At 50.3% G+C, this 24,421-nt stretch overlaps 1 protein-coding gene and 1 pseudogene across 9 annotated transcripts; one reads left to right on the top strand and one right to left on the bottom strand.

Annotated features, from left to right (window-relative positions):
- RT1-Hb-ps1 (RT1 class II, locus Hb, pseudogene 1) lies at nt 5,224-9,094 on the bottom strand (annotated as a pseudogene).
- Nucleotides 14,372-24,113, top strand: RT1-Ha (RT1 class II, locus Ha). 9 transcript variants are annotated; one of them, XM_087596853.1, is made up of 7 exons: nt 14,410-14,589; nt 15,811-15,919; nt 18,269-18,424; nt 18,801-19,046; nt 19,348-19,629; nt 19,722-19,872; nt 23,191-24,113. In XM_087596853.1, the coding sequence occupies exons 4-7, from the start codon at nt 18,860-18,862 to the stop codon at nt 23,192-23,194; spliced, it is 624 nt and encodes a 207-aa protein (XP_087452979.1). In that variant the 5' UTR covers nt 14,410-14,589; nt 15,811-15,919; nt 18,269-18,424; nt 18,801-18,859; the 3' UTR covers nt 23,195-24,113.
- The last annotated feature ends 308 nt before the right edge of the window (nt 24,114-24,421 follow it).

The following is a 24,421-nucleotide window of genomic DNA, read 5'->3' as shown; positions in this document are numbered from 1 at the left end:
TAGTTGGAGGTCAGGTCCCCAACCCACAAGAGGCTATTAAATTACTGTGCCAACCAACCTGATCGGACAGTTCACGAGCCACTCTGCCAAGTGGCAGCTGACTGGCAGCTCACAGCCCCTCCCTGCAGCAGCTTCTCCTTCCTCTCTAGGAACTTGGGGCTGGTCTCTCAGGCTGTGTGAGAGGAGTTGAAAGGCAGAGGTTCTGGGGTGGGGCCAGGGAATGTGGCTGCCTTGGCATGTAGGCAGGTGAGTGATGGCTTAGGGCAGAAGTCTCTCTTTGTGTGTGTGTGTGTGTGTGTGTGTGTGTGTGTGTGTGCACGTGTGTGAGTGTGTGTATGTGTGTGTGAGTATATGTGTGCACGTGTGTGAGTGTGTGTGCACGTGTGTGAGTGTGTGTGCGTGTGCGTGAGTGTGTGTATGTGTGTGAGTGTGCGTGAGTGTGTGTGCACGTGTGTGAGTGTGTGTATGTGCGTGTGAGTGTATGTGTGCACGTGTGTGTGTGTGTGTGTGTGTGTGCCAGGAAAGAAAGGAGCAGATGATCAAAGGCTTTGAGGCCCCACAGTGACTGGGACAGGATACCAGCTGCTATAGGAGGCAACAGTTCTAGAAAGATTTCAGTCTCCGAGTTTAGCTGAGACCTCAAATTAGAGGAATGCGTCCTTGACACCAGGACAGGCAAGACTAGGACAGAATTGTGGAGAGGATGACAACACAGCCACACAGCCCACCACCCTGTTGGTGGACTAGAGGAGGGGAAGGAGAAACAAGGAGGGGGGAGGGAAACAACCAAGGGGAAGTCCCCCAGCCTGTCACACCCTCGCAGCTGCTTCTTGGCTTGGGGTTTCTATGGGTTAAAAATAATCAAGTATATGCCTGCAAATCCAGACCCTAGGGAGGCTGAGGCAGGAGGATTGCTTAGCCTGAGCTGTGCAGTGAGTTAGAGACCAGTGTGGCTATTGTGAGAGGTCCTATCACAAACAAACAGAACAAAAACCGTGAAGAACACACTTGGGCCACTGTCCTGGGACAACTGGACCCTAGAAGGCTGTGGCCTTCCTTGATCTCTACCTGGGTTGGATCCACACACAGTTGCTGATGCACAGGGCCAGGCTAGGTGGCAATGGGTAGGAGAAGGAAGGGCGGGAGGAACAAGACTTGAAGCTGCCTCAGAAGGAAGTTTTTATGTGGTAGAGACCCAGGATGAAGGGTGTGGCCCCTGTTCCTGTGAGCCTGGTAGAGCAGCCCTATGTTGGTCACAGGCCACCTTCTTCCTGGAGGGCTTCTGAGAGCCTCTAGTCTGTTGAGGGGAGGAGATTCCTCCCAGCCTTGGATGCTCCTGAATGTCCTATTGGTATTAATTTTCTCATTGTCACAGCAGTTTCATGGGAAATGGCATTGTGCGCTGACTACTGTGTCTCTGGCCCTTTATTGTGTAGCATTCCAACTTGTAAGGAAGCTGATAAGGCTCAGGCTGATGTAAAGGGAGGGGAACATCCCATCCTGCAGGGAAACCCCTTAAAACTCAGGAGGTGAACAACTCAAAAGTTTCAGGAAGCTCCTGAAACCGACCAGATTCACTAGGTCTTTCCCATCCCAAGTACATATGAACAGAAAGAATTGCTGAGGAACACTGGGACCTGCTGAGCTCCTGGAGACAATCTCACTCCAAGTTTCCAGTTTCATGAGCCACTGCCCAAGCTGGAGTGCATTCTTGAGTGTAGCTGTCACTGATTCCTGTAAGTAATCCCACAACCATAGATTTAACTCCTCGGTGCCCCAAGTTGTGTTTTGTGGTGTTCTTTCTCTGGTCTGTGGTTGGTTCCTTATCTGAGGTGAGAAGGCATTTATTTATATCTCACTGGGAGTAGCATCACTCAACACCTTCAATGAAGCTCAGGGATACCTCCCTGAGCAGCCCAGATGCGGAAACAAACCAGGTCTTGGCCTCGGTGAAAAGCAACAGGTAGCCTGCTTTGGCAACTCCAGTGTGCAGCCTCAGCGTTTCATCTGTGAAGGGTTTGGAAGCCGCAAACACTCCAGCAAGTGCGTGGCTCCTGGTGACATGCTCTTGGGTGTGTCCATATCGCCCCCCGGAAATCAGGTGGAGGCCACCTGTTCTCCTTGAAGGTTTACCTCAGTCCAGTGGGAATTGCTTTTCTGTTCTTTTTAAATGGAGTCTGACCAAGCCAGCTCAGTCAGTCAACAGGGTCTCAAGGGAGGGAGGGAGGATTGAAAAGACAGAGATGATTAGACAAAACTGTAATGGGACTCCAGCCAGGGCTGAGGCAGAAGCAGCTTTAGCTTTCTCCAGCCTGCTTTTATATCATTCTAGGTACATGCAAAACACACGGTCAGTTCTTAGATCAAAGGCGACATAATCAAAGTAGCAAACAGGGAGATCCCACGAGAGAGTAATTCAGCAAAGCAGTATGCAAAGCCCCAGGTCACCGTTTCTGACAATCTTACCTGAGCCGACTTCCTCGTCCAAGCCCAGTGGTAAACGCCAAATTCCTAGAAGCGGCCCCAAAAGTTCTCAACAGGAGTTACACTTGATAGCTCAGGCTGGCATCAAACTCGTGGGTGGCTCTCCTGCTTCTGCCTCCCAAGTGTTGGGGATTACGGGTGTGAACTGATACGCCTGGCTTAGACTCTTAAGTATCAACCTTTTGTCTAAGATGGTTTGACGACGGTGTGAGGTGTCCCCAGACACTAGTGCTGCAACAGACTTAGAAGGAAGGGTCTTGGGATTCGCCTCATCCTGTGAGAGACCTGGGTTTCAGGCGAAGCTCCTCGACCTCAGAGGAGATGTTAAAGGAGACGCTGAAGTACAGAGAGGTGTGTTCTTATAAAGGGTGTATGTGTGTGTGTGCATGTGTGTGCATGTACGTGTGTGTGGTGTGTGCATGTACGTGTGCATGTGCGTGTGCATGGTGTGTGCGTGTGTGTGCATGTGTCTGTGCATGTGTGCATGTGTGTGTGCATGTGTGTGTGCGTGTGGTATGTGTGTGCATGTATGTGTGTGTGTGCATGTGTGTGTGCATGCGTGCTGAAGTGTGTGTGCACGTGTGAGTTTATGTGCACCGAGAGCATGCAGCTCACTGTGCAGGCCAGAGAGTGGAGCTCCTGGAGCAGCAGTTACAGGTGATTGTGATCTGCTTGACGCCAGTGCTAGGATTCAAACTGGGTCCTCTGCTAGAGCAGTAAGTGCTTTTAACCACCAAGCCATATTTCTCCAGCCCCAGGAACTGACTTCTTTGTCTTAGTGTTTCTATCCACTCCCTTTCTCACTGCTGCAGCCAGAACCCTAACAAGAAGCCACAGAAGGGAGGAGGGGTTTACTGTGGTCTTCAGTTCCAAGGGAATCGGTACATCATGGCGGAAGAGGCATGGCAGTAGCATGAGGCAGCTGTTCACACTGCCTCAGCGGTCATGAACTAGACAGTCAGGAAGATATGGCCAGCCCTCCTGTGATTCACTTCCTCCAGCAAGGCCCTATCTCCTACAGAAGAGAACTATCTTCTGTAGGGGCTCACATAACATAACGGCACCAGCTGGGGACTAAGTGTACAAATGGATGAGTCCATATGGGACACAGCCACACAGTGATTCTGTGGCATTCAATGGCTTTGGTGTCCACTGAACTAGGCAGTGTTTGATACTCTGACAGCTTGGGGCTCGCTTCTTCTGTAACTGTATGAGCTTGCTAATGGGTCTGTTATGCTTTGGGGATGTGATATCCCGGGAGCTAATGAGCCATGGAGAGACGCTTCACCTCTCCGGTTCTCCAGTTAAGCCCGAGTTCTCCAATTATTTCATTTGCCCAATTCTACAGCGTTGTCTTTGCAGATGGCCCCACAAAAGCCACTTAGACAGCCTTAGACAAAGATTATAAACTCAGCCTGCCCACTGTGGTCATTCGAGGCTTCGCCTATATTTAAATAATTTAAATTGCAAGGAGGTGATAGCTTCTGAACTCCCAACCTTCTAGCCATCAGACAGCAGATAGACATTTGACAGCGAGACTTCCTCTAGGGGCGGGGCTCTCAGTATTCTCTGATGGATGTGCCTGAGGTTATGGTTTGGATCCGGAATGCTCCCCTGGAGGCTCATGGGTTGATGGCTTGGTCCCTGATCTCCTATAGTTCGGAGGTGAGCAGTCACCAGACCTGGATTCGTCAGTGGATTCACCCGTTGATGGATTTCTTTAAAAAATATGTTTATTTATCATATGTATATGAGCACACTGTAGCTGTCTTCTGACACACCAGAAGAGGGCATCAGATCCCATTACAGATGGTTGTGAGCCACCATGTGGTGGCTGGGATTTGAACTCAGGACCTCTGGAGGAGCAGTCAGTGCTCTTAACCACTGAGCCATCTCTCCAGCCCTGGTGGACTCATTGATATTTGTATTTGTGTGTGCGGGAGGACAGAAGACTGCTTCAGATCCCTTGGAGTTGGAGTTAGAGGCAGCTGGCGGATGTCAGATGTGGACGCTGGGAACTGACCCGGGGACCTCTGGAATGTCAGCAAGTGCATATGAAACTGCTGTGCCGTCTCTCCAGCCTCTGTTGGTGGATCTGTAGTTGGGACCTGGAGGAGGATACCACGGGAGGTGTAACCTAGTTGGAGGAAGACAGGGGGTGAGGATATTCCCTTTACAGGGACAACTAGTTGCCAGGCCCCACTGTGTGTGTGTGTGTGTGTGTGTGTGTGTGTGTGTGTGTGTGTGTGAGATACAGATCTTGCCGAGATCAGGTCAGGGGCAGTATGGAGGGAAAACAAGCCACTGTAGTTGCTGGTACCTCCTCCTCTATGTCGCAGGACAGAGAAAGTAAGACGGGGTTCAGGAGCTGGAGAGATGGCTCAGTGGTTAAGAGCATTTGCAGCTCTTGCCAAGGACCCAGGTTCAGTTCCCAGCAACACATGGTAGCTCACAGCTGTCTGTAACTCCAGTTCTAGGGGAGCAGACGCCCTCTGCTGGCCTCAGCAGGCACTGGGCACACAGGCGATTCATCCTGCTCGCTCTCTGTCTCTATCTCTTTGTCTCTGTCTATGTCTCTCCTTCCCTCCCTCTATCTCTCATAAAATAGTCTTTGAAAAGACCAAGTGTTATCTTGACCAGGACAACTTACCTCAGCTCCCTTCCTCAGCCCCGCTCTTCCCCCACACCCCCTCGGGACTGAGAGGGAAGTTCAGGCTGAGACTTTCTGACCATGCTGAGGAGCCCTCAGGACAAACACAAGTCTTACCTGCTCATCTAGATCCTGGGGGTCTCGGCTGAGCTGAATGAGGGATGAAAGGGAACACGTTCAGCTACTAAAATCTCCTTAGATGGTGAGAGACAGTTTCCATCCCCCCTCCATCTCCTTCACCACACGGACCCCACCTACAGAAGCCTGGGAACCTGATAGCCTAATGGTCAGACCCGGGGCTGGGGCTTCTTCTCTTCCTCTGGGACAGCTTTGCTCTGACACTGGTTCCAGTGGCTTCTAGAACCTTAGGCCCTTCTGTGGACAGGAGAGTGTATTGGAGAAAGGCTAGCCCCAGCCACCTGCCAGGATTCTTTATTTCCTATCTTTGATGTGTGAGCTGTGTGTAGCCCAGGTTGGTCTTGAACCTGTGACCCTCCTAACTGTGCTGGGGTTGGAGGTTGCTTCTCTACACTCTTCTCACCCTGCTTGCTCCACACGTGCTTCAGGATGCCCACGGCCAGGAAAATGAGGCCCAGCACCAGGCCAACCACTCCGGTCAGCATCTTGTTTCGGGCAGAGTCAGACTGGATCCCTGGGAAGAAGAGACTCCGGGGTTAACATCCCCTCCTGAGGCACAGCACGACTCAGTGGCTGTCTGACAGGGATGTAGAATATCAGCATGCAGGTCACCAAAAGGAACACACAGTGGGGGAGAATATGCCGAAGGTCTCTGAGATGTAGACCCAGGCTCGTGTCTTCAAATGATCACCATGAGGATTGGGGCAGCTGCCCTTCCGAACAAGGACAGTCAAGAGGCAAACGGGGGGAGGTCAGACCGCAGCGTGATGTCATGGCATCACGCTGGATGTCTGACAGGGCCAGATCCCACACCCTCAACATCCCCAGGACAGAGACAGGCTCTCCTCTTGTGCCTCCAACTCAGAACCAGCCTCAGGGGGCTCCAGGAGTAGCTGGGGTGGTCAGGTCCCAGTGTATAAACACCCAGGGCAGGATAGTGGATCTCGAGTCAGGACGCTGCCCGCTGCTCTATAGGGCGTGGATCGAGAAGAGCCCCCCGCAGTGACTCACTCCACTCTACTGTGACGGGGCTTTCAAGGCTGGGGTGTTCCACATGTACACATCTCCCCGCTGTGGCGTCATCTCCAGCATGACCAGAATCTGGAAGGTCCAGTCCCCGTTTCGGATCAGGTTGGTGGACACGACCCCAGTCGTTTCCTCCTGGCTGTTCTGGAACCAGCGGACCTGAATGCTGCCCGGGTAGAAATCTGTCACGTGGCAGACCAACAGGTCATGGTGCTTCAGGGTGACCTTCTTGGAGGGTGACACGTGTACCTTAGGCCGGACTAGAAGTGGAAAAGAAGCGTCACGTGAGAGTGTGATTCTGTGGTGAAGGCCTTCAATCCCAACACTCGGGAGGCAGAGGTAGGTGAATCTGTGAGTGTGAGGCCAGCCTGGGCTACAGAGTGAATTCCAGGATATAGTGAGTCTCCCACATTGTCATGGTGAGAAGGACACAAGGTCCATTCAAATATTATTTTTAAGGATTTATTTATTTTATGTATCTAAGTACAACGTCACTGTCTTCAGACACACCAGAAGAGGGCATCAGATCTCATTACAGTTGGTTGTGAGCCACCATGTGGTTGCTGGGATTTGAACTCAGGACCTCTGGAAGAGCAGTCAGTGCTCTTGACCGCTGAGCCACCTCTCCAGCCCCTACTTGGTCACTTTTATGAACTGACACTTCCTCAGTCAACTCCTTCCTGAATTGTGATTTATGAATTAAGATGTATCTCCCTCCATTTGAACTCCCGGACTCTGGGTTAGTCAGTTTTACCTTAGAACATGCCATGAGATATGCAATATGCCTGCAGTATACAACTGACCTCTAGGGGGCTCTGCAGCTAAGTCTACAGGCCCAAAGGACTCGTTAACTCTTCTGGTTCAAAATATATTTCACAATGGCAAAAGAAAACTCATAGCTTGCCACCATTTTTTTTTTTTTTTTTGGTTCTTTTTTTCGGAGCTGGGGACCGAACCCAGGGCCTTGTGCTTCCTAGGTAAGCGCTCTACCACTGAGCTAAATCCCCAGCCCCACCATTTTCTTTTTTGTTAGTTGTTTACTTGTTTATTTTTTTAAAGATTTATTTATTTATTTATTATGTATAAGTACACTGTTGCTGTCTTGAGAAACACCATGCTGGGATTTGAACTCAGGACCTCTGGGAGAGCAGTCGGCGCCCCTAACCACTGAGCCACCTCTCCAGTCCCGTTTATTTATTTCAAATTAGTTTTAAGATTAAACGGCAGCAGTGCTTTCCTCTCTCCTAATATGCGCCATGATTATCGTTCTTCGGGTGATGGACTCCAGCGTTCCCTCTTCCCAGCTCACTCGACACTGAAAGCACGGCTGAAACCTTGACGTTTCCTACTTGGACAGCAGTTCTGTGTGGTGCTCACCCAACTGAAATTCTTGAGGCTGGTGGGTGGCGAGTTCTGGTCTAGCCTGGGCTATATGGTGAGAACGGCTCAAACAACCACCCTCCGGCTTGGCAACACGTCTATACCTGGTTACCCTGTCACCACCGGGACACTAACTGAAAGCAGTCTTCAGACCCGGCACCTGCTCAGCATGGATCTCTGGGGTCCTCGGCACTGCCGAGTGTGACCTCTGGGTGGTGATTTTTGGAGGATCTGCTGAGCGGACGAGTCTGGGACACTCTGGTTCGGGTGATTCACCCAAGTTCAGACTGGAATTTAGGGCTCTGTGCAACCCAGCAACCAAGCACACTGGATGCCAGCCTACCACTGAGGACAACCCCATGTGCTTTGGACATCACTTTACCGAGCTACTGGGTCATCATCTCTGACTCAGGTCACTGTCCCAACTCCTCTCCAATCCGTCTGGATTCCCACTCCCTCCTAGGAGTCAGGAATAGTTGATGACGGGGACTCTCGCTTTCCAGAGAGGGGTTTAAGGGCGTGTGTCCACACACCCTCTTCCCTGTATCTGCAGAAGGCTGCCCGCTTCACCCCCGGCTTTTCTCCTTCAGATCCCTTCAGGATACTCACCAAGTCCCATCCGAAAGCTGACGGGAAGGAGCCAGGGGCCCTTTCTCCTGGCTCTGCATAGCTCACCTGCCGCCTTCACGCTCTGACCGCCTGCCTAACCCGCCTACCTCCTTTCTGGCTTCCCAACCCTCCAACTTCTGTCCTTACCTTCTGAAGCTGTTGGTCCCCCTGTCTGCTGTTGTCTGCCACCCTCTGTACCTCAGTTTCCCGACACTACCCTGCCCGGGTTTTTGCTTCACTTCTCCTCACAGTGACTGCTCTTAGCCTGCTTCCGGTCCCCTTTGTTCTCTTTACTGATTGGCCTCTCTAGATGACCTCACCGGTCATCTAGATTGTCCCGTGGCCCTGCTCCCTTTACCACAGCAGGCTGGTTACCAGGCCTGACGTGTTCTTGACATTCCTTAGTTCAGCCTCTCTGCCCTTGTGCTCGCCCCAAGTCTCCCCCATCCCACCATGTGGGTCCCCCGGGTTGCTGCCTAGCCTGGCTCTCCTCCGAGATCTCACCTCGGCGTTTCACTGTGAAGCCCTGGCTCAGCTCGTAGTTGTGCCTGCACACCGTGTCCACCTCGAACCTCCGCCGCTCCATGTAGTCCTTCTGCTTGTTCCAGGACTCGGCCCACGGCCGCCCCATGGCGGTGAGCGCGCGGAACTCGCCCACCGCGCTGTCGAAGCGCATGAACTCCTCGCGGTTGAAGATGCATCTCATGATGAATCGCTGCGTCGTCCCGTTGTTCTCCGCGTAGCACTCGTGCAGCGCGCGCAGCAGGTGGTTTTCTGAGGGCACAGAGGCCGCGTCCTGGGGAGCTAGGACCCGGCAAGCCTCAGACCCACCCCCACTGAGAAACCCCCGCCGAACCACCAACTCAGCCTGGCTGCTTCTTCCCAGCTTCCCCCTCAGTCTGGATCTTTGAATACTGTTTTTATTGATTGATTTTTCTTTATTTTTGAGAATTAGACATGATCATCATATCTATCCCCCATTTCCCCCTCCAATTCCCTGCAGATATCTCAACATGGCCCCCTCCCTACTTCCACTTCTCTCTCCTTTCTCTTTCTCACCTTCTCCCTTTCCTCCCTCTTCTTCCCCCTCCCTCTTTTTCTCCTCCCTCCTTCTTTCTCTGTCCCCTGTCTTTCCCTCTTTCTCCTCTTTCCCTCTAAGTTCAATCAATGCTGTCCCATCCACTGGCGCATGGGACAGGTACCAATGACATCACTTTCAAAAGAGCAGTTATGGAGTTGGATGGTAGACTGGGTGATTAAGAGCCCTGGCAGCTTTGAATTCCAGAATTCATATGGTGGCTCACCCTCCAGTTCAAGATCAAAGCCTGCATCTGGCATCCAACGGCACCAGGCACACCACTCGTGGTGCACAAACATGCGCGCGCGCGCGCGCGCACACACACACACACACACACAAACACACACACACACACACACACACACACACACACACACACACACACACACACGTTTATCCATTCCAGCAGCTCCCTAGGCCTCAGTTTCCTCACCAGTGACGTCAGGGTGAGGGTCACAGGACATAAAGGGACTTCCTGTTGTGGATTACCAGTACCAGTGAAGGGTTGGGACACTGAGAGGAAGGTTACAATTCTGGGGGCTGAGTGGAATGACACCTCACATGGGGCCACCAGGAGTTACAGAATCTCACCATAACAGTCCCTACAGAAGAGAAGCTGCAGTGTAGGGGGTGGGGCCTTGGGCGGGGCGGGGGCGGGGCCTTGGGCGATGTACTGACATCCCTGTATCTGAACCCGCCCACTTGTATACCGCAAATGTCACCTCCCCATAACAAGGTGCTTTCCTCTCTGAACCAGCATCTTTAATACTCCTACATGCTGTAATACACGCAGTATGTCCTGTCCCATGTGCTGGGAATGCAGAAATAAACACATAAGCCCTAACGTAAAAGTTAATTCGCTGTTTCACCTTTAAGTAGCCATGTGGAAAAACTTGACCTTAAAAAGTGTGGACTGCGGGGTTGGGGATTTAGCTCAGTGGTAGAGCGCTTGCCTAGCAAGCGCAAGGTTCGGTCCCCAGCTCCAAAAAAAAAAAAAAAAAAAAAAAAAAAAAGAAAAGAAAAGAAACGAAAAGAAAAAAAAAGGTGTGGACTGCCTATGTAGAAACACCATGATGAAATTCACCGCTTGGCACGATAGCTTAAAAGTTAATTAGGGTCTGGGGAGGGGGACCCGCAGTTAGGAACACATGCTGTTGTTCTTGCAGAGGACTCAGGTTCAGCTCCCAGCACCCATAGGGCTGCTCAGAACCACTTGTAAGTCCAGTTCCAAGGGATCCAGTACTCTCTTCTGACCTTTGTGGATCCCAGACGTACCCATGGTCCACATATGAGCATGCAGGCAAAGGATTCCCTACACATACAATAATACAAAACATAATAAATTCATTTTAAAAATAATGTGGAACGGCAGCTCTCATCTGAAATCCCACAGCTAAGGATGCAGAGGCAGGAGGATTGCTGCAAATCTTGGGACAACCTGGTCTAACGGGGTTGGGAGGAGGGCACTGTCCTGAACCTTAATCATTGAAAAATCACCTCACTGAAGGCCCGGTGAGCTCCCTCATTCCTAGAAGCACGGGCTGGGTAATTGTTACAAAAGAGATGTGGGAGCCCTCCCTCTCTTCCTAGGAGCCACCAGCAATGTGGATTCGTTCTGTTTGCCCTGTGTGAGCCTCTGTGGGTCTGTCTGTTCTTACTCTTTTCAGTGAAGATGGTTGTTTTCCTGTTCCACCCCCCCCCGAAAATTAGCATTTCAAAACAAATCCTGCCTTTTTTCCAGTCGAACAACCAGTTCCAACACAGTGAAGTGGATCAGAAGATAAAACGGCAGGTGTTTATTTACCACCAGAGGGAGCTCTAAGCTGGTTTATTAATGCGTTTTATAAACCAGCAGCCTTGGGGCTAGGAGCAGCCTGGCGATGGAGACTTGTGAAGCCTTGGGTTCCCTTCTCAGCACTGCAGGTGATAAACACACTAAACTAAAAATCTATTGTTTCACTTAAAAGGGTATCAGGCTCTGGTGAGAGGATGCACGCCTGTAATCCCAGCAATGGAGAGGCTGAGGCAGGGGCATTGGGGAGAGCTTCTATGCCTCATAGCTTCCGAGGCCTCAGTATTAACACTGCCAGGGTTCCCAATGCATTTGACGTAAGACGCTCATTAGCTTGTCCACCATGTCAGAGGGACGGTAAGGCTGGGAGGAGCTAAAGACAAGAGACAGGAGCCCAGCGTGTCACTGCAGCCACAGATACTGGGAAGCCCTCCTGAGACGGGGGAGCAAACAAGTCTAGGTTGCAGGTGCAGGGGGAGCAAACAAGTCTAGGTTGCAGGTGCAGGGGGAGCAAACAAGTCTAGGTTGCAGGTGCAGGAAGAGATGACTATGGGATGTTCTGATGTTTCCTTCTGTCACCATAGTAACCCAGAACTACTGGCTCATCCTGGTGTGCTCAGGAGGACCTGCACGGCTGGGGCAGAGGAGGGAAGGGGAGGGTGGGAAGGCCGTAGGGCTTCTGTAGTAGCCAATTCACACTGTGTGGAAGTCCTGACCTGCATCCATGGTAGGTGTCTCAGCCCAGGTCCCAGGTCCTGAACCCCTACCGTGCACATTCTCTCTCTCCCTCTTCCCCACCTGCCTCTCCTTGCCTCTGAATATGAATCTTGTCATTTTAACTCATTAGTTTTTACTTCTCCTCCCCTCAATGATTCACGTTTGTACAAGCAAGGAAAACAATTTTGAAACTTTCCTTTGACAACGCTTAACTTTTGTAAGTAGAATTTATCCATGAAGGAAGTAGGATTGAAATGGGGGGGGGGGAGGTGTTCTCCCTCACCTGTTGTGGTCATTCAATGCCCCAGACACACTTGGTGCCATCCATTCCCTGATTCCTGGACCTTGAAGGCACAGTTTCCACAGCTGAGCTGTCCCTTAGTTGGGTCTCACAGCCTTCTGTGATCAACAAGGTCAAGTTCTCTCTCCCTCCTCGGCAAGTGCACCCAATGTCGCCAGAGAAGGCACAGGCTCCTGCCCCATCTTGGGTGAGCAGAAACCACTCTCTCCTAACGCTGAGTCAGTCAGGTGACCTGAGTTCCCTCAAGGCTGTGATGGAGACGTGGGGAAACCCAGGAGGCTGAGCCTTCTGGCCTCTCTGTAAACCTTGCCCCTGCAAACCCCCAGCCCCCTTGTCCACAGGGTGTGGCATGCAGACCCCTTAACATCTCTGCTGGGTTCACGGTTTCTATGTTCCCGGGAGTGGGAAAAACTGGCTGAAGAAAAAAATGCAATGTGAATATGAGCCTGCTTTTCTACCTGGGAAGGAAGGACGCGGGCTGTGGGAGATGCCCGACTATTTCCAAAAGTCCTGAGCCAGGCTCTCCTGAGTCACATGTTTCTTAGCTCTTACCTGGAGGGGCCCCGCCCTGGATCTCTCTGCTCAGCAACACCATCAGAGCTGCTGTCCAGGAGACCATAGGGACGCATGGGACCATCATGGAGTTAGAAGGGCGGATGAAGTGAGGAAAGCAGTGGACGGGGATGCTGGATTTGAGCTCCTGGATGAACAGCACAGTCTACGACTGAAGTAATCTGCTATGATCCCATTGGACAGAGTCTAAGGAAAGAGCCAATGAGGCTTGAGCTTCCTATGAGTCATCAGTCACTGGGCAGATGATGTGAGAGGACTGACAACCTAGTGTGTGATACAGGTGAGATGACGTCACAGGCTGGCTAGAAAGTGGGAGGGGCTCATGGGAGACAGGACCCACAGGGCATCATCCTTTAGGGAACGGACTGGCCAACAGAGGAAGCGCTGACTGGATGTCCCGCACCACTTCCGTGACATTGATTCACCCATGAGTTTCTTTGTCACCCAGTCCAGGGCAGCCACGTGACCCCGACGCCCTCCTAAAGCCAGGTGTCTGTTGGAGGTGAAGCAGAAGCAGAGTGTTAGTGCAGGGGGCACATGACCCAGACTGGAATAATTCAGCCAGACCTGACACAGCCCCTCGGCAGACGGGAGGAAGCCAGCGCACTGCTGCAGACAGCGCGACCAGACCCAACTGTGTAACTGAAGAAGGCACAGGTAGTGTACCTGAGGAGACACAGCCAAATCTTAGTTCAAGAGTCACAGAAGAGGCCAGGGAAATGGCTCAGTCAGTAGAGTGCTTGCCACAAAAGTATAACGGCCTGAGCCTGAATCCCTGGCACACATGTAATCCCAGTGACAGGGAGAGCAAGGCGGGCAGATCTTGCTGGACATCTGTTCATGAGGAACCAGCTCAAAAGTACGGGGGAGGGACTGAAGAGATGGCTCAGTGGTGAAGAACACTTGCTGCTCCCGTGAGAACGCTGGGTTCTGTTCTCAGCAGATCCCAGGGGATCTGGCGCCCTCTTCTGGCCTCTGTGGGCACCAGGCACGCATGTGGTGCTCATACAACATACAGGCAAACCGCTCATGTACATAAAATAAAAAAGTATTAAAAACAGCAGACAAGGTTGGGGATTTAGCTCAGTGGTAGAGCGCTTGCCTAGGAAGCGCAAGGCCCTGGGTTCAGTCCCCAGCTCTGAAAACAAAAAAACAAAAAAACAAAAAAACAAAAAAAAAACAGCAGACAAGGCGGCTGGAGAGATGGCTCAATGGCTAAGAGTACTGACTGCTCTTCCAGAGGTCCTGAGTTCAATTCCTAGCAACCACATGGTGGCTCACAATCATCTATAATGGAATCTGATGCCCTCTTCTGGTGTGTCTGAATAAATATTATGTAAATAAAATACATCTTTAAAAACAAAACAAAAACAGTGAACAAAACATCAGAGATAATCTGATGTTGAGGTGGTAGTGATGTTTGACGATTCCTATCAAATAGAATCAGTATTAGGGGTGTGTGCCTTATTTTCTCAATCTCTCCCCCTCACGGTGACTGTGGCTGAAGTTTCTTGGCCACATTAGCTTCTGAAAACGCTTCCTCTTCTTTAGTCCTCTTTACCCAGCAACAGCCAGATCAGCCATTTTGGCTTCTCTGATTGGCTGATCCAGCCTTGCTCGTTTCCCCTGGTCTATGCAGTCAGGCTTCAGAACCAGGTTTCAGAGTTTCAGGTGTCCCCACTCCCCCTCAGTTCCTCATTATTGTCTCGTGATTACGGTCATCAGCCGTAGATTCCCCGACCTGTGCTCTGAAGAGAGAATGTTCCAGACTAAAGCTGAGGCCCTGAGAGCCTCCTTCCTGGCCTTCCTGCTGAGTCTCCCAGGATCTGGGGCCATCAAAGGTCAGGAGGATGGGTGGTGGGGCGCACAGTGGGAATAGACAGTCACGTGCTTCCTTTAGAATGAGAGATTTTGTCAGACTCTGTCCATCTCCTCTGGGTCTCACCTCTCCTCATTCCCTTATGTGTTTGGTTTCATCTTGCTCTAATAAGCATTAAAGACAAAGGCAGCCGGGCTGGAGAGGTGGCTCAATGGTTAAGCGTGCTGCCTGCTCTTCCAGAGGACCCAGGTTCAATCCCCAGCAACCACAGGGCAGCTCACAATCTGTAGGGGGATCTGGGTTTTTCTCTTCCAGGCCTCTGTAGGCACTTATATTCATGCAGGCAAACACCCAACATAAAATAAAAAAAAAAATAAGATCTTATAAAACGTAGTGGCCACAATCACCCAGTCGGGAGTCAAGGTTCAAATCCACCCACAGACTGACTCTGCACTCTGTTGACAGCTGAACCCAGGAGGGCCCCACTCCTGCTTTAAGTGGCTACCTTTAGAGACCTATGGAGCAATGGTGGGAACCTAGCAGAGCATGGATCCCACCCCCTAGGATCTTATGACCTTCCTAGGATCACTGTGTGAGGTTAAACCATGACAGTGATGTGTCTCCTTCTGCTGATATCAGGAAGCACCAAGCCCATGCATGTTGTCATCTAAAGACGCAGAGATAGGAAGAACTAGAATTCACAGTACAGGACTGGTGTGGTGGTGCACACCTGTAATCCTGGCGAGTGGGAGGCTGGGATTCGAGGTTTGGGAGTTCGAGGCAAGTCTGCGACAGGAACGCACAGTTAAGCAAACCGACAAAACAAGGTTTTGTAGCAAATACACCTGGCTCTAGGTTCTTTGTGGTTTTGAAAATACTCCAATGAAAAACAATTTAGGGAGGAAACAGGGTATTTGGTGCACAGGTCCATCATTTCAGATAAGTCAAGGCAGGAACACAATGGGTCAGCTACATCACACCCTCAATCAAGAACAAAGAATAATCACTCAGGAGCCAGAACCAGGAAGATCTCTGTGAGTTCAAGGCCAGCCTGGTCTACATAGTGAGTTCAGGGAAGCCAGGGCTATGGTAAGAACCTGCCTCAAAACAAAACTGAACACACAGACAAACAAAAACCAAAGAATAAACACATCCTTGGTTGTTTCCTCTCAGATCATTTTCTTCTCTCTTTTTTTGGGGGTGGTAGTGATTGTTTTTGTTTGTTTGTTTGTTTTGGAGACAGGATCTTATTGTGTAGTCCCTGTTGGCCTAGAACTCTCTACGTAGACCAGGCTGGCCTTGAACTGATAGAGGATCTGCCTGGCTCTGCCTTCAGAGTGCTGAGATTAAAGGTATGTGCTATTCTGCCTGGGCACTTTCTCCAGGCCTAGGGAATGGTGCTGCCCACAGTGGGCTGGGTCTCTCTACATAGGTTAACAATCAAGTCAATCCCCCATAGAGATTCACAGAGGCCAACCTAATGTAGACAATCCTCATTAAGTCTCTCGTCCTGAGTGATCCTAGATTGTGTCAAATTGATGGGTGAGAATAACCAGTATAACCCATGCCCTGTCAACTTCACATATGAACACACCCCTTGAATGCTTAGCCTTCCACCCTTGTCTTAAAAGTCTGCGTTAATACAAAATTCAGTCCAAGGTCATTAAAAATTCTAATACTTCAACAGTCCAAACTCTCCTAACTGGTAGGTGCTATAAAACATAAAATAAAAATAAGGTTACATAGTAAACATTTTTATTCCTAAAAGGAAGAACTGGAGTATAAAAACCAACTACCCTGAAGCAAAACCAAAATCCGGCAGTATAAACCCAAATCCGGTAGCGTTGTGTCTGGCATTTTGGACTAACTCATAATCTTCTGGGCCCCACAGAGCTTGAGTAGTCCCAGCTCTCCAGCTCTGCCATCCACAGCACACTCGAGCCTCCTCTTAGGGCAGCTCCATTGTACCTTTGGGGCTCTCCTCGGCAGGAAACACATAGTCCTTGTATTGCCAGTATCCTAGGGTCCAGTGTAACTGAGTCTCCATTTTCACTAACAGCCTCTTAGGACCCTGACCCTGCCATGTAGCACCTTGCTACTCAGATAACTATTTCTTTGTTTCTCTCTTTCTGAAAGAGGGTCTCTCCCTGTGTACCCCTGTCGAGCCTGAAACTCTTGATGTAGACCAGGCTGTGTGTGTGTGTGTGTGTGTGTGTGTGTGTGAGCATAGGTCTCCATGGATCCTGACTACACCAGACCACTGAGCTACAGCCCTACCCAGTCCCTGCCATTGCAAGTTCTCCCTTCTCCCAGCTTCTCCTCTCAAGGTGTAAATATAGTCTTTACCTTAAAAACTCAAACATGAGCTAACCAATAAAAAACGTCCTTGCTTCCATGCAACATCCCAGCCCCAGGCTGCTCTCTGTGTAGCTAGCTACCTTACAGTGCTCATGTTGGATGCTGTAACTGCTGTAAGAGACCACCATACTTTGGGTGCCTTTTGTTTTGGAGTCTGTGAGATGGGGTCTCTCTATGTAGCTCAGGCTGATGTTGAATCTCAAATCCTCCTGCCTCAGGCTTCTTCCTGACTGTGCTGGAATTTTGGGCCTGTACCACCAAGTCAAGACGACTTGAATTCAGCTCCCTTTTTCTGTTAGTGGACCTTAAAAAGGATCTTTTTTTTAAATTTACTTTTTTCATGTATATGAGTACACTGTCACTGTCTTCAGACATACCAGAAGAGGGCATCGGATCTCTTTACAGATGGTTGTGAGCCACCATGTGGTTGCTGGGAATTGAACTCAGGACCTCTGGAAGAGCAGTCAGTGCTCTTAACCACTGAGCTATCTCTCTAGCCCCCAAGGGTCCTCTTTTAACCTGTTTAACCTCTTTTAACCTCCATCCCATTTCCTGCATCTTCTTCACTTTCTTTTGAGTTGAGTGCTTAGTGATCACCTCCCTTCAGCTACGACCCCAGACCTTTTCAATTCTTACTTCACACACAGGCTTCCTGGGGCATCGCTGTTTCTGTTGCTGTGGTAAACACCATGGCCAAAAGCAACTTGGGAAAGAAAGGTTTATTTGGCCGTAGCTCACAGTCCACTGGGGAATCAGGTCAGGAACACCGAGGGAGGAACTGAAGCAGAGACCATGGAGGGTTGTTTGTTTGCTTTTTGTTGTCATCACCGTGTTTTATAAAGAAGATTTCCCTGAGCTCACAAGGAACCTAAAACCCTTCTTCAAGAACATTCTCCGTGCTGTTTTGTCCAAGTATAGACACTCCTTACCTGCTGGGACTTGGGGTTCCACAGAGAAGAGCAGGAGAGTGTGTCCAAGTCCTCCCATGATTCTCCTCACCGTCCCAAGTCCAGAATGCTCACGTGGTTAATATTATTACTAACGATAGCTTGTATTATGTTTGCTGTTTCTTAACAACTAATAAAGACTAAGGAACAACAACAAAATTGAACCACACAGGGATCTCTATAATTCCACTTAAAACAAAAACAAATGTTGTCAAAGATTTTTTAAACAAAATTCTTTAAATCAACTTAAAATTAAAAAAAAAAGTTTGAGACCATTGTCAAAATTCATCCTGTTAGATTTAATAGGCTCAAGATTAAAAAAAAAAAAATGGAGTCACAGTCTTAGCACACACTGCCGTCGTGTTTACGAACTAAAACAGAACCGTATCCCTACAGTGCAGCGAGCTTCCACCTCTTCTGTAATAAGGACACTAGCATACCAGCCCCTCCACCTCCGTGAGTTTAGACCTAATTTCACAGCTGCAGTCCCTGAACCGGAAGCTGTGGGGAGGAGAAAGTCTCTCCTAGCAGCGCATTGCTGTGTGACCTGAGGCAAGTTACCCACTTTCTCTGTGTCTCCTTGGTTGCATCTGGGATGGTTAGGGCAATAGCATGCGTCAAATATGTAGCCTACTAACAGATCAGGAGCTCAGCAAATGCTCAACAGAGGCTCCTGCCACCCCCAGACCCCTGCAGAGTTATGGGGTTCCACCTGGGAGTGGGCAGGGGCAGCAAGACTGAAGACGCCATCTTTCTCCCTCTCCCCAACACCCCACACTGCTGCCTCCTGTCTGCTGTTTCTCCTTCTCGCCCATTCCCCTCTTTTGGCCTCTTCTGATTTTATTAATAAACCCAGCCATTCCCCTGCCTCACCACTTACACAATAGTTCTTACATTGGTCTCATTTTCCTTTATCTTGCTTACACAGCGGAGCACGTAGCAACGTACGACATATTTGTGCAGACGCAGCACCCGTCTGGTGAATGCATGTACGCGTTTGACGGTGATGAGCAGTTCTACGTGGATCTTGACAGGGAGGAGACGGTCTGGGACCTGCCGGAGTTCAGCAAGGTGTATGCGTTTGACGCCCAGGAGGCTCTTCCCTACATCGACAGCCTGAAGAACAACTTGAGAGCCTTGATCCAGAGATACAACATCACCCAGGACCCCAGCGGTGGGTTCTTTCTTCTTCTGCTACCCAGTGGGGAGGGGGAGGACCCCTGGTCCACACTCAGAATGGGAGACAGATGCCCTCTGCTGAGGGACCCTCCTTTGGACTCCCTGTGGTACAGTCGGGGGCTGCTAGCTTCTCTTCTCACCCAAGAAAGGTTGAGCTGAGATAGGTTGCTCACTGGAAGGAGTTTCCCGGCTCTCTGGACCAGGAGGGGTCAAGAATTCAGAGCCTGAGACAGAAAACACTCAGGGTGGAATCTCTGTGATTTACTCAGAACTGGCTGTGTTCTGTCTCTTCCCAGAGCCTCCCGAGGTGACCGTGTTCCCTAAGAACCCGGTAGAGCTGGGCCAGCCCAACGTCCTCATCTGCCACATCGACAGGCTCTTTCCCCCAGTGCTCAATGTCACATGGCTACGTAACGGGCAGCCGGTCACCGAAGGAACTTCAGAGACCGTCTTTCTGGCCAGCACAGAACTCAGATTTCACAAGTTCCACTACCTGACCTTCATTCCCACAGCGCAGGATGTGTATGACTGCAGGGTGGAGCACTGGAGCCTGGACCAGCCGAGTCTCAGTCACTGGGGTAAGCAGCACCCCCTTTCCACACACCCCTGCTCCCAGGACCTGGTACCCCAGCATCCCACTATGCTAACTGCATCCATTCATTTCCCTCAGAAATGCAGGAGCCAGTCCAGGTGTCCGAGACAATGGAGACCACGGTCTGCGCCCTGGGCCTGGTGGTGGGCCTGGTGGGCTCCGTGGTTGGTAGTGCGCTCATCGTAAGGGCTCCGCATGGCGGCCATAACCCTCGGACCCAGGAACCCCTGTGAGTAACTGTGGAGGTAGGGATGCTAGGGTGTAGTCAGAAGAAAGATGGGGCGTCTACACCTGCTGTGCAGAAAGGAGGTGAGTAGGGCAGAGCTGAGACACCGAGAACCCAGGACTCCTGCGCTGCCCTGAGCCTCTGCGCTTACCGCTCCTTGTTACCCTCACCTATCATCTGCTTAGTGACAGTGCTGAAGTCACTGTGGTTTGACACATGAGAGGATGCTTACAACATCTATGTGCGCAAAAACATGAAGCACCTCCGCCAAGGCCACACAGCTAGACTATCTGGATCGAAAGAGCTTTGCATGGATGAGACCGAGTTCAACCACGCTTGGACCCAGTCTGTTTTGCGCATGCGTCGCGGACAGTGTGCCGGGGATCAAGTGCAGCTTCCGATCTCCGTTTGTACCCACTGCTGGCAAAGCTCACATAAAAATTCTCTTCTGGCCTTCTCTTTATTGAAACATTTATATTTCAAATACTTGTGTTTTTAAATTCCCCTCCCATTGGACAGTGATCTCTCCATGATGTTCCGCGTCTCTCATATTGACTCTGGAATGGGCAGGGTGTGTGTGTGTGTGCACGCGCGCACACGCACGCATGTTACATCACCGCTCCACAGAGGCCCTACGAACTGTCAGGACATCCCTGTTCTGACTCTCGATTCATTTGTCCCTCTGTTCCCTTATTCTCGGGTCTATCCTCTCCCCCCCACACCATACATAACCACGCTAATGGATTAAGTGAGTTTTTCCTTTACATATAGTTACTATTTGCACGATGTGGAAGTACTCACCACACCTGCAGCTTTAGGGAGCTCCGTTGGCGTCACTACCCTGACTTTGAACCTCTAGTCTGTTGCTTTCCGTTGTTCACTGTGGCTCTGCTCTAAACCATCTGCCTGTCTCTAGGACGCAGTTGTAGGGAGCTGGGCACGCGCCTTCTTCCTTTGATTGTGTGCTACCCGCCCATCATCACCGAGGTGTGATCTCAGTTCCCAGACCCGAAGTCTCCTGCTGAGTCTACAACTGGGTCCACCGGAGCCCTTCCTAGTCTCCTGCCTTAGCTATAGCCACAACCCCATCGTATCCCCTTTCATGTATGGGAAGGAATACGCTGCTGCTGTTCACGTTCCTTTAGTCACTTCTAGTTGTGACCATCTTCGCCCATAGCCTTTTTGAAGCTCCGTTGTTCTTGCTTTGGTAGTTTCTGTCTTGCATCCTTTACCCGTTTTTTGTTTTGTTTTGTTTTGGCATTAGTGCTTCTGTGGGAAGCAGAGGGCTGGGGTTTCCTCTGCCATCTTGCTGATGTCATTGCCCAGCAGGGCTGCTGCTGCAGCTTCTTCTTCTTTTCTTCTTCTTCTTCTTCTTCTTCTTCTTCTTCTTCTTCTTCTTCTTCTTCTTCTTCTGCTTCTGCTTCTGCTTCTGCTTCTGCTTCTGCTTCTGCTTCTGCTTCTGCTTCTGCTTCTGCTTCTGCTTCTGCTTCTGCTTCTGCTTCTGCTTCTGCTTCTGCTTCTGCTTCTGCTTCTGCTTCTGCTTCTGCTACTGCTTCTGCTCCTGCTCCTGCTCCTGCTCCTGCTCCTGCTCCTGCTCCTGCTCCTGCTCCTGCTCCTGCTCCTGCTCCTGCTCCTCCTCCTGCTCCTCCTCCTCCTCCTCCTCCTTCTTCTTCTTCCTCTCTCTCTCTCTCTCTCTCTCTCTCTCTCTCTCTCTCTCTCTCTCTCTCTCTCTCTCTCTCTCTCTCTCGATGTTTTCCTGCCAAACCAGGATGTTTTATGCACTGCTGACTCTGCCACTGAGGTTCCAGGGAAGATAGGGGTCTTACTTAGGGTTTCACTGCTGTGAAGAGACACCGTGACCAAGGCAACTCTTATAATGGACGACATTTAATTGAGGCTGGCTTACAGTTTCAGAGATTCAGTCCATTGTCAGCATGGCAGTGTGCAGAAAGACATGGGGCTGGTGGAGCTGAGAGTTCTACTTCTTGATCTGAAGACAGCTGGCAGGGAACTGCCTTCCGTGGACAGTCAGGAGAGGACTGGAACTGTACACTGGACAGAGCTGGAACGAAGGAGACCTCAAAGCCCACCCCTACAATGACATTTCCTCCAACAAGGCCACACCCACTCCAACAAGGCCACACCCACTCCAACAAGGTCACACCCACTCCAACAAGGCCACACCTACTCCAACAAGGTCACACCCACTCTAACAAGGCCACACCTACTCCAACAAGGCCACACCCACTCCAACAAGGCCATGCTTCCTAATCGTGCCAAACATTCAAATATGTGTCAATGGGGGCCATTCCTATTCGAACCACAATAGGTTTCTCATAGGGCAACATGGGAGGGGAGACAAGAGTAAAACCCCAGTGCCGGGGCTGGGGATTTAGCTCAGTGGTAGAGCGCTTACCTAGGAAGCGCAAGGCCCTGGGTTCGGTCCCCAGCTCCAAAAAAAAGAACCAAAAAAAAAAAAAAAAAAAAAAAAAAAAAAAAAAAAAACCCCAGTGCCACCCATTGACACCTCACCATTCCTGCTCCCTGTCACCAGCCAGAGCCACCCCCATCCCCACTCCCATCCTCTCCCCCACCCCATCCCACCTACACCTCGCCACCTTTCACTCCCCTACCAGGTCCTGCTGCCTCCTGCGTGCAAACTCGGGTTTTCATGGAGTGTGAAGGGAAAAGTCTGGGACGTCTAGCTTATAGCCTTATAATGAGAAGCCTGTCTGTCTGTCTGCCTGTCCTTCCTCTTTTTTTTTTTTTTTTTTTTTTTGGACAGAGTTTCACTATGTAGCCCTGCAGTCTGTTCTGGAATTCTCTAAGTTACCTGGTGGCAGGCCTTGAACTCACAGAGATCCACCTGCCTCTGCTTCTGCCTCTCGAACGCTGCTGGGATCAAAGCCAGGCACCCCCAAGCCGGCTTAGAAGCCCTTTCTTAGTGGTTTTTATCTGTAGAGGTTAGCACATATCTTGATATTTAGTAATTCCTCCATAAATGCCTGCCGACTTGCTGGAAATAGTATTTATTACTCCAGCACCGGCTTGTTTAGGTCCTCATTTACCGAAGGTTAAGTGACAGCTACAGATTACAATGGCGAGGGTGTTCTGTGGCACGGCACCATCGCTAGAACGTACAGAGCGTGACTGTATTGCGATCGCTGTCACCATGGTAGAGAGTGTGTCATATACTCGAGCAAGGCTACGGTGAAGCCTCGCGGGCTGAGAACGTGGGGGTGGGGAGCCATATATAAAGAAAGGGAAGGGGGAAGGCAGGGTGGATCTTAGACTTGATGGTGACTGTGTGTCTTGCTACAGGTGATGGTATTTCTGAAAAGAACTTGGCCTTGGGAAGATGCCCTGAACTTGTGCCATCGCTGCATAGCCCCGCCTGTCCTGGAGCTCTGTAACCTGGCTGGCCTTGAACTCACAGAGGGCTCTGCCTCTTTGACAGACTTAAAGCACTCAGCCCTAGTACCACAAACTAATGGTAACAAGTGGGCGTTGCTGTGCTTGGTACCAACCTGGACACCCTGCCCTGGGCTCTAGGCTCCTCCATGAACGCTGCTGTCTGCTTCCAGGGAAGGCCAAAGAATTATTTTTTCCTGTTTCTGAGCTGGGAGACTGAGTCTTTCTGGACGTCTGGGACCAGGTCACTTATGACTAATATCTCATGGCAGTGTGCCTTCAAGTGGCCCATGGGAGTAGTTCCTGAGGGCTCTGACCTCACTTGCTGGGAGGGTTTGAGAATTTGGATTTGGCCCTGGGGAGGGACCAGTGGTAAAATTCACTTGGATGAAGATTTGTTTGGATGAGTTTGAGGGCTACAGGGGTTGGAGTTCCTAAGGGAAGAGTCAGACCCTTCCTCTTGTTTGATTGTAATCTCTCTTGATGAATCTTCACTTCTTTTTTTTTTTTTCTTTTTTCTTTTTTTTCCAGAGCTGGGGACCGAACCCAGGGCCTTACACTTGCTAGGCAAGCGCTCTACCACTGAGCTAAATCCCCAACCCAAAACCTTCACTTCTAATATATTAGGTAAAACTAAGATGGCATCTCATGGATATTTTTTTTATTTTATTTTTTATTTATTTTTATTTATTCTTTTATCAAGACAGGATTTCTCTGTGTAGCCCTGACTGTCCTGGAACTTGCTCTGTAGACCAGGCTGGCCTCAAATTCACAGAGATCTGTCTGCCTCTGTCTCCTGAGTGCTGGAATTAAAAGCATATATCACCACTGTCTGGTGGGTATTCCATTTATTTATTTATTATTTATTTATTATGTATGAGTGTTCTATTTGCATGTGTGCCTGCAGGCCAGAAGAGGGCATCGGATCTCATTACAGATGGTCGTGAGCCACCATGTGGTTGCTGGGAATTGAACTCAGGACCTCTGGAAGAGCAGTCAGTGCTCTTAACCGCTGAGCCACCTCTCCAGCCCCCAAAATATAAATCTCTAAAAGGAAGAGGAAGAGGAGGAGGAGGAGGGAGGAGGGTGGAGGCAGCACACACCTTTGGTTCCAGCACTCAGGAGGCAGAGGCAGGTAAGT

The sequence above is a fragment of the Rattus norvegicus genome, chromosome 20 (assembly GCF_021556685.1).
Source record: "Rattus norvegicus strain SHRSP/BbbUtx chromosome 20, alternate assembly SHRSP_T2T, whole genome shotgun sequence".
Lineage (NCBI taxonomy): Eukaryota > Metazoa > Chordata > Mammalia > Rodentia > Muridae > Rattus > Rattus norvegicus.
This window is presented reverse-complemented; position numbering and strand designations above follow the sequence as displayed.